This window comes from Argentina anserina, chromosome 1, assembly GCF_933775445.1.
Source record: "Argentina anserina chromosome 1, drPotAnse1.1, whole genome shotgun sequence".
NCBI lineage: Eukaryota > Viridiplantae > Streptophyta > Magnoliopsida > Rosales > Rosaceae > Argentina > Argentina anserina.
The window spans coordinates 12,857,008-12,869,264 of NC_065872.1; the positions used below are offsets into that span (position 1 = coordinate 12,857,008).

General features: G+C 35.3%; 1 protein-coding gene across 1 annotated transcript; it reads right to left on the bottom strand.

Annotated features, from left to right (window-relative positions):
* Positions 1-879: 879 nt before the first annotated feature.
* On the bottom strand, positions 880-5,553 carry LOC126787840 (protein RAE1-like). The gene is made up of 11 exons (XM_050513757.1): positions 5,255-5,553; positions 5,072-5,158; positions 4,845-4,922; positions 4,290-4,480; positions 3,835-3,976; positions 3,225-3,305; positions 2,182-2,310; positions 1,846-1,923; positions 1,511-1,582; positions 1,321-1,401; positions 880-1,233 (listed from the first exon to the last, which is right to left on the bottom strand). The coding sequence occupies exons 1-11, from the start codon at positions 5,312-5,314 to the stop codon at positions 1,186-1,188; spliced, it is 1,047 nt and encodes a 348-aa protein (XP_050369714.1). The 5' UTR covers positions 5,315-5,553; the 3' UTR covers positions 880-1,185.
* Positions 5,554-12,257: the final 6,704 nt, after the last annotated feature.

The window sequence follows — 12,257 nt, forward strand, 5'->3', positions numbered from 1 at the left end:
GGCTCAAATCTATGATCTTACTTTAGCAAGCGTACAAAGTTTACCAAGAGTGAAATATAAGGTCCTCACAATAGTTCTATTAACCAAGGTGGTAGCAGAATCACTTGGTACAAGTAACAACATATAACATGTAATCTACAAATGTAGGTTTTAATGATGAACCAAGTAATCTATTAAACCCTTATAGAAGATATTACCGTTACCTAGGACTTAATTTGTGTGTAACAAATAGTATCTAGAGTAAAATAAACAGGATTCACCCATGCATAACTTAGGTGAGGGACACTGAGATCTAAACGACCCCCTTGCCCTTATTAGGGCTAAACAATGTTTTTTTGGAGATCAGGCCTAAAGACCCAATCCCCGAATTGAGCCCAATTAAGTTTTGAGTCTCCAAGCCACCGTCGCCTTCCCTGATACCAGCGAAATCCGACCAGTTTCCTCCACCCGTGCCGACGGAGCACATTCGTCACATAGCCAGACTTTCCTCAGCGGTACCCACCTCGAATCCAGCGTAGTCGATGTCATGATCACCAGCAACCCCGACATCTCTGATGCCACCTCATAGCAGCCATCTTTGATTCTGACTAGAAGCAGAATCATCTTTCCCGACTAAACCGGTCTTCCTCCATTCCCAAATTGAAATCAGTTCTTGGATCCAATTGGGGTCCTTGAAGCAACTAGATCGGAATCTGTGTGGCTTCGCTGGAGAAACCATTGCCGCTCCTAGCTTGTGTCACCACAAATTCGCCATGACTTGACATGAAGAGCTGGATGCCCACCACTCGTGATGTGAAACCTTGGTTTCGTTTCTAGAAAACACTTTGCAATTCACGGATCATCTTTTTACTCTTTTCAATTGAAGATTACAAAATTCTACTTCAAAAATTGATCCCATAAAAGCACCTTAAGGTGCGTCTCATAAATTATTGAAACACACTACATTAAATACTCAGAACACTGACAGAGGTAAATCAGTACTGTAGAACTTAACAATGATAATAAGCACATGTCCTCAACCACATAATATCTTGAGTTCACAAGCAAGACGGTTTGACTTCTTAACACGAGATCCTGCTACCAAAATGTCTGCTCAGAGGGACCATCTCCATCACCCTTGATCACGCACTGAATTTAGTTAATATATACGAATAGAGCTCTTAGCTAAAAAGGCATGACTGGCCTTCACTTTCTTCCGGCTGAAACTCGCGCTTTGGCTTTTACCTCAGAGTCCTACAACCATTCAAGCATGTAGCACTGTAAGTTTGATCTTTCCGGCCTTCATGCAGAGAACAATGTGAAGCAATTCAGTATGTTTACCTGGGGCAAATGGAGATAAATGTGGTTCTTTGCTGTAGCAGGATTATGATTTTCTGCACCCTTGCTCCAATCGTAGCAAACCTACACACACCGATTTAAGAAAAGAATTTTAATGTATTGCATGGATAATGTGATATATCTGGAGTGTTTGTCATTGTACCCAAGTTTATGATTGGTGAAAGAGGATTACCGCATATGCATATATGGAACCGTCTTGATTGAATGTACTGCAAGGTATAGGCTGACTGCACCTTGCCATTGCCTGAATTTCAGAAAAACCACTGTTAGACACATTCTATAACTTAAAAAGATGACCAGATGTAACCAAGATGGACAGGGTTTAAAATATAATTGATCCGGATTTGAAGAAAACAGAGTAAAAGATCAGCTTTACAGCAACTCCAATGATGTGTGTATGTGGAGAGAGAGAGAGAGAGAGAGAGAGAGAGAGAGAGAGAGAGAGAGAATCCCAGAGACTACGCTTTTATGTGTTGACAAGATGCATAAAAAACATAAAAGATTAACCTTAAGTCTTTGTTTGCTGTCCTTGTCCCAAAAATTGAAAGAACCATCAGACCCAGCGGTAGCAAATGTGTGGTGCACCTGAAACGAAACACACAAAATAAGATCAAAAATGGCAACACAGAGAAATTGAAAACGGTATTCAATTAGCTTCAGAAATACATAACAAGAGACCATATGCAAACACTACTTATAGAAAATGACAAAAAAAAACTCAAGCATTTCAGGCATGATTTTAAAGTAAAACAAATCATGCCTGTTCATATGTACTTTTTCAGTCTTCTAACACACTGTCTTGAAAAATATATGAGAATAAAAGGAACAGCAACACAAATTTACCGGATGGAAATTCAGTGAGTTGACAGAGTATATATCATTCCCCTCCCTGTGGCATTTGAAGGTGAAGTTTTTGGATGATTGTGTCTCCTCCAGGTGATGCACACCAACCCTCCCCTCAATAGATCCAACCTGGTCATAACAGATGGACATAATAATAATTAATTTATATTCAAAAAGGAATTGAGGATAATAGTTTTTACTTTTTAGCAAAAACAAACAGTATGCATTAACATGTATCAAATTCTAATGATGAGTGGAACTGTGGAAGTGATGCAATTGTTGTAGTGTACATAGATTACACATTTGGTTGGGAGCATTAGGATTGATAAGAGGCTAAGAAAGGAATACATCAATTAGGGATTTGGAAAGGAATTGAGTAACTATACACAATACCCACTTTCTTGATTTATTCTAATCCAAAGGTTCGATCAACTAAATTAGCTAATGTAATATTGAATTATTGACCATCTCCCTAAAGTAATTCTTAGTTTTGGTGAGAGCTGATTTCATAATCACAATCTAGAATCAAGCATGCAATTGTGAAGCGATAGCTAAACAGGCTAAATACTTGGTCTGAACAAAGCCTATACATGGCACTGTTGTTTAAATCTGTGTCTGTACAAATAATTCAAGTATACATGCAGGAACACATTAACATGCTTGCTTAATTCATGAATATGAACTAAAAAGGGAATGTCACAAACCATCACATTCCACGTACAGGAATAAGAGAACCAAGGTTAACAACCAAACAACAATTCCCATAAAAATGCCTAATTTGAAGGGAATATAAAAGCTCTGCTCCAGTCGCATTGGCAGCATTTTAACCAAAACATTCCACTACAAAGAGTCATACTGACTAAGCTCACAGATGTTTATGGAGATGGTATGTTTTATGTTCAATGAGCGATTTCATGGAGATTTTTCAGTTTGTCAATAAAAGCAATAATTGTCGAACTGGCTACTTTACAAGACAAACACAATCACACACATATAAGTGGGGAAGAGATGAAACTTGTTGATATACCAATAATAATACTTACCAGGAATCCTTGCTGATCAGGAAATGCAGCAACACACCTTGTCTGAAACTTTAGGGGAGATGTAATTCTCTTGAACTCTTTCTGTTAGTAATTGAAAATAATAAATATAGTTAGCAAGAAACATACATGGAGGAAAAGGCAATTACATATGAAAAACAAGTAACTTTATGATTAGAAATGATTAACAGAGTTAAAAAATAAAATACTACAAGTTTATACTCAACCAGGCCCAATTGACAAATAAGAGTTACAGAGGCTGAGATATAAATAATTCTAAATAAAGCTACAATGAGACCAGGTATAAGTTCCTATTGTCTCTGTACATGTCTGATGACTCCACTTTTGAGAAACCAACATAGACACTCTTAGGGTACAATAGAAACACACTGAAATAAGCTCATCATGATGCCAAAATTTCTTCCTGATTGAATAAGTCAATAAGAAAATCCTTGTCTGACCCACAAAAACTAAAGCGTAAACATATATATTCCTGGAAGCCGGGACCAATAAATTCATCAAAGTAAATAAGCCTTTTTGTAAATTTTATTCTTGTAAAATCATAAAGGTAAAATAATTATAATCTGGTGACTTTCTCAAATCTAAATATTACCTCAGGGCTCTGCAAGTTATAAATAATAATATTTCTATCTGCCGTCCCTACAACCATGAGAGACTTGTTCACGGATAGTGCATAGCAGCGTTCAGGGAGTGGTTGAGTGTGCACTGGGTTTTGTTGCCTTGTATCCCAATACCTGGAGACAGGCAGAAAAAAAGTTAACTAAGAAAAGCAGAAGGCCTGACAATTCAGGCAACATAAGTGATATCTAACCAATCTGATACAAAACAAAACAATACAAAACAAGGTAGAAGAGACACTATTGTAATATGTGTTAGAGAATGAGGGGCATTGGGTAATAGAAGATATCTAGGAGCAAAGGGTTGTAAGCTCAACTCAACTATTGCGCATAATCTTATTAAATTTTCTGATAAAACACCATATATTGATGGAGTATAATTTTTGCGGAAGCTCATAACATTTTAGAACGACTACTATGTATCACTTACTTTAGAGTCTTGTCCATGCTTCCGGTGACTAAGACATTCTTTTCGGAGATCCAAGCCATATCTTTAATGGGGGCCTCATGCGCAGCAACAGTCATGGTTTGGTTTGTAGCCAATGACCACATCTTAGCTTGCTTGTCACAGCCTCCAGAGAAGACAGTTGCCCCATCATCCTTCCAAGCTGAGCACAAAACCTACATTGGTAATCATATATCACTCTTCATAACCACATAAGAATCATACTTTACCTATCGCTAAAATTTATATTGAACTACACAACGGCTTTGGAGCACAAAACAGACACAATTTTCCAAATGCAAATTTTACAAAGTAAAGACCCACCATCTACCACATAAACTATACAATCTACTTCCACAGGCAATTCACATTAAACTCAACACATCCTAAACCACCATGTCGATCCATAATTCCTTTATGCGATGTAGTTTAACTAGACATCGGAACTCACGCTTGAGAACCAAAAAATCAAAGTAGTTCATTGTAACATATAGAGTCCACAAAACAATCAAACAATACAAGATCGAGAAACTGCCATACCGGTTGGTCGTGCGCAATCATTCCCTTGGGCACACTAGCGAGATTCTGTCCACTCTGTTGTATCTCCCAGCATCGAACCTGAACAAAACACACCACATAAACATATATGTTAACTTCATACAATGTAATCACAAAAAATAAATAATTGAACCGAAAATAAAATAAAAACTCAATGAAACTGAATAGAGAGAGAGAGAGAGAGAGAGAGAGAGAGAGAGAATTGAGACCTGGTTGTCCCAGGAGGTGGCGACGAGGTGGTTGGCTTTGGAGCTAAAGCTGAGGCTCGAAATGGCGTCGTTTGGAGGTTCAGAAACCTTATTCCAAATCCAAATTACACAAATTTATCAAACAAAATATAAACATTCACCAATAAAATCGGTAAAAAATCAAAACTTTGGAATCGAATATACCTCAAAGGACTTGTTGGGATTCGCGTTCTGATTGGTGGGCGCCGCCATAAAGCCCGACATTGCTGAAGCTTCTGTTGCTACTGCTCAAGAAAAAGACCAAACAGCAAAACCGAAAGAGAGAGACAAGAGAGTTGAATTGGGTTTTGGTCTTTTGAGATTTTGGAGGGGTTTAAATGGGAGGCGAGGTTTAAGAGATTAGCTTAGGTTTCATGGTCGTGTCGGGTTAGCGTAGATTTTACGAGAATCGTATCTCTTTCGATTTTTCGAATGCTGGAGCGGGAGCAGCGGCTGGGTTTGGCTTTTTACTATTTTCTTCTGGATTTTATCGAGTTGGAAGTGTAATTTTGAATGACGGCCTATTTGCATTTTGGCCCCCTCAATCTAACTCATCCCTATCATGTTTATTTTTATTTGTTAATTTGAGTACTTGAACATTATGGTAACACCTCATGAGTCGTGACACAAGTTGTATTTGGTGTAGCTGGGCTTATAAAAAAATTGATTTATGATGATTTCTGAAAATAAGTGACTGATAAATAAAGTAACTGACTGTTTGGTAAACTGGCATATATAAGTGGCTACTAGTGGCAAAAACAATGACAAAACGTTTAGTAAACTCAAACTGGCTATGTTTTTAATTTGTCAAATGATCAATTTGGACATGTAAGATAATTTTGGATCAATTTTAGTTTAAGACAATGCATAAAAATATCTAACATATTAATATTGGATAGTTTTTAAATTATCTTAAACCAATATATTTTTATATTAAAATTTGATTTTGATTAGGATCATGTCAATACATAAATACTTAATCACATGCATTCATCAAATTTTGAGCAATCATGTTTCTTAATACTAGCCTTCATGCACGCGCCTTGCGCCTGCGGAATAGCTGCTCTCATGCGGGTGCTTGTTTCGTTTTCTCATTCGTCATTATGTGTGCATGTACCAGTCTTGTTACAACTATTTTGTGGTTGGTTTTTGTAATAATTTAGTTAGAGAAATCTCCTTTGAGCACCAACGATTTTATTAATAAAGCGAAAAATAATACATTTAGTCAGGAGGTGTACAACAGCCTTTACCCTCTGGAAATCTCAACCCCAATGAATTTAAATAAAAAAAAACTTATGAGAAACCTCCACTCCAATTACTGGGATTCGTACAATATACAATGAAATCTCCACTTACAAAAGCTTCTCACTACCAACTGATTTTGATCGAAATTTGTAGTTTCCATATTAATGCCATCTTTCTCTTTGCTGAGCATATTTCTACGTTGCCTTTCCAACTCTAGTCCATGTAGGTATATGTCTCCATTTATTGTAAACCACAAAAGCATTAGAAGAATAATGAACAATTTAAAAAAGTACTAAAATTATGACTTGAGCATTTACCTGATCTTCATCAGATGGTGGATGAGATTTTGATGACAGCGCCACTCCGTTCAGTAGGCAAATTACTAATATTGTTGTACATAATGTCAATGTTTGATATAATTGAAAATAATTAAGCAAAGCAATCTCAAAAGGTTGCCTAAAGACAAAATGAATTTATTCAACCCAAAAAAGTAAAAAATCTAAGACTCCTACCATTTCCAACCCTCATTCACTACGGCTAATAGACTCTGACTACAACTCAGGATCCTAGTGAGCATATGTCTTATCAATATGAACCCAACCAGCACACTCATTTAGGGTCATGACCAGTGTTCGAAATATCGGATATATCGGCCGATATATCACCGATATTTTGAATCCGATACGATAAGGATATATCATTTAAATTTTATCGGTCAACGCAGAAATGATGGTCAACGGTTAAACTTTGATTTTTTTTTTCAATTTTTTTTTAATTTTTAAATATTTATTTCCTCTCTTTTTTAAAAAAATTATATTTTTTTCTTCATTTTTTCATATATGTTTTAAATTTATATATATATATATTATAAATATATATGATGAATTTCAAGTCTAAATATTCATTCTTATATACTTATTTTTATTATTAGATGTCGTTCGTGTATTTTAATTGTCACAAAATCAATTATTTATTTTCTTTAGTTTACTTAGTACCGTTTTTTAGTTTATTTGGTGCATATTGAAGTATAATTTTATAAATTTTATTGAAAGAAACAAATCTGATAAAACCGATATATATCGATATATCTCCGATATATCGTTTTATCCATCGACCGATACGATACTGATAAACGATATTTAGACCATTGGTCATGACGCAATAGGCAGATAAACATTTTTTTTTGTCAATGATAGTAGAGTATATATGCATGGACTTTAATTCTACTATTATCTTTAAAAGCTACTAATTGCCATCTCCCAGAGGAAAACAAATGGTCAAAAACTACATTCTACTTGATGAACAATTAAGTAAAACTGTGATAAGAGTGTATAGAGGAGACTGAACAAATATGTGAATGCCAGAAAAAAAAAACAACAGAGAAACTTAACTCAGTGATGATTCAGCAAAAATTCAATCCTCAATGAAATTCCCTTTCTGCAAGATTATAGATGGGAAAATTATGATCTTATCCTTACATGTCAAGATTATAGAGACACAATTAAATGAATGCTGAATTGTTCTTAATTGTAAACTCTTAATGGGATGGCAAAAAGTCTGAATCGAAAATAATTATAAAATCACGTACCAAAATGTTGTAAATTGATGTAGTAACCCATCATAGAGATCGCAGCATCCAACATCTTTTGTCGTGTATGTAATATCAATTTGAAGAAACTAGCAAAGCAACATAGCACAACAGAATAATATAGTTTCTACCCATTTATCTAAAGAAGCATACGAATTGGCTACGGAGTTTGGGAAATCTCTCTCATATGATGTTGCAGCAAAGAAGACGCATGTACCAAAAAACAAATTGACCGAGTAATGGTAACTGAACGTGCCAGTACTCTCAAAAACCATGGCAAACAAATTTGACATTCTGTTAATCAGTTTTCATGTTTGTAACACTCGAATTTAAGATTATGTTGGTAGTCACTATAGGAACATTCAAACATGACTTCAAACATATAGGTCATGTTATCAACCACACACACGTACACAATTAACAATTGAGAAATCAGTCATGAATTTCCAGTTATAATGATTCACTACACCATAAGACATCATTCATAGCGGCTGAAAATCGCTATGAGACAGTCTCATATCGTTTTAAGAAACGCTATGCCAGCGCCTGTTATAATAGGTTTGCGGCTTTACATAGCGCTTCGGGAATCGCTATTAAAAGACATCCAATAATAGCGTTTTCATGTTGCTATAAAAAAAGTCTACAATAGCGTTTGTGTACAGCTATGAAAAATATCTTCCATAGCAATTCGTAAAACGCTGTAAGTTTGTTTCTATTCATAGCGTTTAACCAGTGCTATTGTCTTACATTCGATAGCGTTTTGATTCCTATAATAGCATTTCAACGAATGCCGTCATTCAACTGTCAATTTTAAGCAATATATTGCTCACTTCTTATAGCTTTTTTTAGTTATGTCATATAAACCTTCAAGATTGAACCAAAATCAGCTTCAAATTATGACAACCATACAAGCACATACTTCATTTAAAGGTTCAAAATGATACATAACCAATTCAACACAAATGTTCCACCTGGGAATAGAGTTTTAATATATTCCAACATGGACAACTAGAAATTAAACATAGTACACAACAACAACAACAACAACCAACTTTGCTGCATTACATGACTTGAAAGAGCTGATCATCTTCAACTATAGACTAGTGCAGTATTGCTGCAAAAATAAAAAACAACAGCACCAATAATCAGAGCAGATCCTAGAGCCATGAATATATGACATAATACAGAAAACAACAACACCAACAATGGAAAATCCTATATATAGACATGAATATATGGACTGAAAACAAAACTGAACAATCAGAATGTAAACAATAGTCCCAACCATCTTAACTTTTGTTAGATGAACAGCAAAAAATCATTACATGTAATCCTACATCAAGTGCAAGTGCAATATGTGAATAAAGAGTTTGATAATATAAAGTCATGCATAAGAGAGTTTTGGCACTTTCTTGACCACAACAACGACAACATTTAAAGTTATCAATAATTGGATCAAATATGTAAAACATACCAGCTAATATATTTTCAAAGCATAACAACTTTGTCCGATGGCCAAGCAATTGTAGTACCAACAGCATCTTCGATGCATTCTAACTTAGATGTTTGCCTCCAAAGTGATGCATCAGGGATCTTAGGGATATCAACCCAAACTCGTATAGCATTAGGACCTAAAGGAACAAAATAAACAAGCTGGTTCGGATCACCTGAAGACCAACGACCTTCAGCAACTACCTTTCCCGAGCCACTCAAATCTAACAAGTTGCAGTTTTTCTTTGTGTTGTTCACACTCTAGCAACAATATAAACATAATGATATCAGTTACATAAAAGAACCAAATACAATCAAATATCAAAACAATGATAGTAATATCAACAAAAAGGATTACCGAAGGAGATGATATGGTTGCAGCTTCCTCAATATTAATTGAGATATTTTCCAAAACAACATTGTCAACAGGTCATGCTACTTTAGAGCCAACATCATCTCCAATATATATCATGTTAGGCGCAAGCCTCCATAAAAATGCTTTAGGACTTGTTGGGATATCAACCCAAATCATCATGGCATTAGGTCCAAGAGGAATATCATTAACAAGCATTTTTGGATCATTAGAAACCCAACGACCTTTAGCAACTATTTCATTCTTTCCAGTCCAATCGAAAACTTTGCACTTAATCTACCAATTAATGAAAACAAGAGAAAATGACTTCAGTACATATAAAAACTCTCACAACAAGTAAAAAATCAGTTTGTGAAAAATTCATTAGCAGATGCATAGATATATTGTCTTCATTCTCAGATTGCTGATTGATTTGCAAGAGCACCTTATCAGTTGGCCACGCTATAGTCTTACCCTCAGCTTGTTGCATGTAGAACATATTAGTTGCATGCCTCCAAAGAAAAGCTTATGGTTTCTTTGGAATGTCTACCCTCACTTTCACTGCATTAGGTCCAAGAGGAATATCATTTACAAGCTCATTTGGGTCACTGGAACACCAACATCCTTCGACTACAATCTCATCTTTTCCACACCAATTTAAAAGCTTGCACTTGTCATGAGGTTTAAGGCTCATACTCTACAACATATCAGAACATAATTACTGATACAACTCTATCTTGATCATAACACATTTAATTTAAAGGTGCTAAACATAACAACAAACCAAAAAAATAATAATAATAATGACATGCAATATAATTGACTTGGTTACCAAATGACTGGTCTTATTAGCTTGAGGCTCATTCTGCTCATTTTCAGCTTCCTTACTCTGCATTGTCAAACGACAATAGACAAAAAAAACTAAGTTAATTACAGTAAAGTTATTTAATGTTGTATCACATTTTAACTTTAAAACATAAATCTACATTCTTATTTACCTGATTATTTGCAATTAATTTATGGACTACGGTTTCCAAATCCTGTATTCTATTTTGAACTTCAGAGTTTTCTTCTTTCAGCTGAAGCACATGCTTGTCCCTAGACTATAAGAATGATACTTTGCTTATAGTAACTCCTCTTCCCATTCCCCTTAATCTTTCAGATCTATCTTTTCCTAAGACTTGAGAAAGAGCATCTTCTCTCACATTAGTTGATAAGGATGAAGGTATAACACTTTCAATTTTGTTTATCTGATCCTAAAAGAAGCAACATACATGTATAAAATTTTATAATAACAATTCACATATACAATTTTATAATATTGATATATAATTCTAATTCAAATATAGTGCCATAGGATATCAGCTCAGTCAATGACGATTTAATAGGATATCACGGTTCATTGAATAGAATTATATATCAATATATAGCCATATCACCCATATGGGTTTCAGGGTCTGGACGTTTGTGATTTGTGAATTGTTATTATATTACATGATTACTTGTATGCTATAATACATGGTTTAATGAAAATTAACAGGCACTCAAAAACATGTCTGATCATGATCGGCAAGCCAAGAAAGCAAAATTTTTTAGTACATGGTACAAGAAAAAAGATTCAGCTCAGTCAATTGAACGGAATAGGCCAAATAGCAGTGCACCTCTTGCATCTGATAAGCATCAACATGTTACTTCTCCTATAATCCAGCCTAGAGATTTTGTTCCTATTGGAGTAACTGGACTTGCATCAGATACTGACATAGAATCTAGTCCTATAGTTGAATCAGCAATACCAGAGACTAGAGAGAATGTCCCTACTTTTGATTCAACATCTACAGAATTTACTCCTACTCCGCCACCGCTAGCATGCAATGTTAACAGTACAATGATCAATGAGCAACCTGATGTTATATCTGAGACTCTTGAAGATACATATTTTGATGTTGGTGATTTAGAACGAGATCCGGGGAAACGAAAGCAAATATATGAATATCCTATTAATCAGCGAGACCGAATTCGACGTGCTTATATAAACTTGGGTCCATATCATCATAAACTTTTTGAGTATCCAAGAGTTCGGTCAGGAAACCAGTATCGTCGGTTCAATTATTCTTGGTTCCAAGATTGGACGTGGTTAGAGTATTCACATTCTAAGAATAAAGTATTTTGCTTCCCCTGCTTTCTTTTTGCAAAGGGTCCAAAAGTTAATCCTGCACTGACTACTGATGGATTTAGTGACTGGAAAAGAGTTCGAGATGGAAAAAATTGTGTATTTTTAAATCACATTGGAGGTCCATGCTCATTGCATAATAGTTGTGTGAAATGCGTTGCGGATTTGATGAAAGCATCTCAACATGTAGACATAATTCTAAACAGACAAAGCAGAGATGAGATTTTGAAGAACCGGCTAAGACTCAAGACAACCATTGAATCTGTTCGTTACCTTGCATATCAAGGGTGTGCTTTTCGGGCTCAGGACGAGTCTTTAGGTT

Coding starts and splice junctions, on each gene's coding strand:
- LOC126787840 (XM_050513757.1), bottom strand. CDS start 5,314: ATGTCGGGCTTTATGGCGGCGCCCACCAATCAGAACGCGAATCCCAAC. Junction 5,159..5,254: donor ATCCCAACAAGTCCTTTGAG/GTATATTCGATT, acceptor ATTTGGAATAAG/GTTTCTGAACCTCCAAACGA. Junction 3,306..3,834: donor ATAACTTGCAGAGCCCTGAG/GTAATATTTAGA, acceptor AATTACTAACAG/AAAGAGTTCAAGAGAATTAC.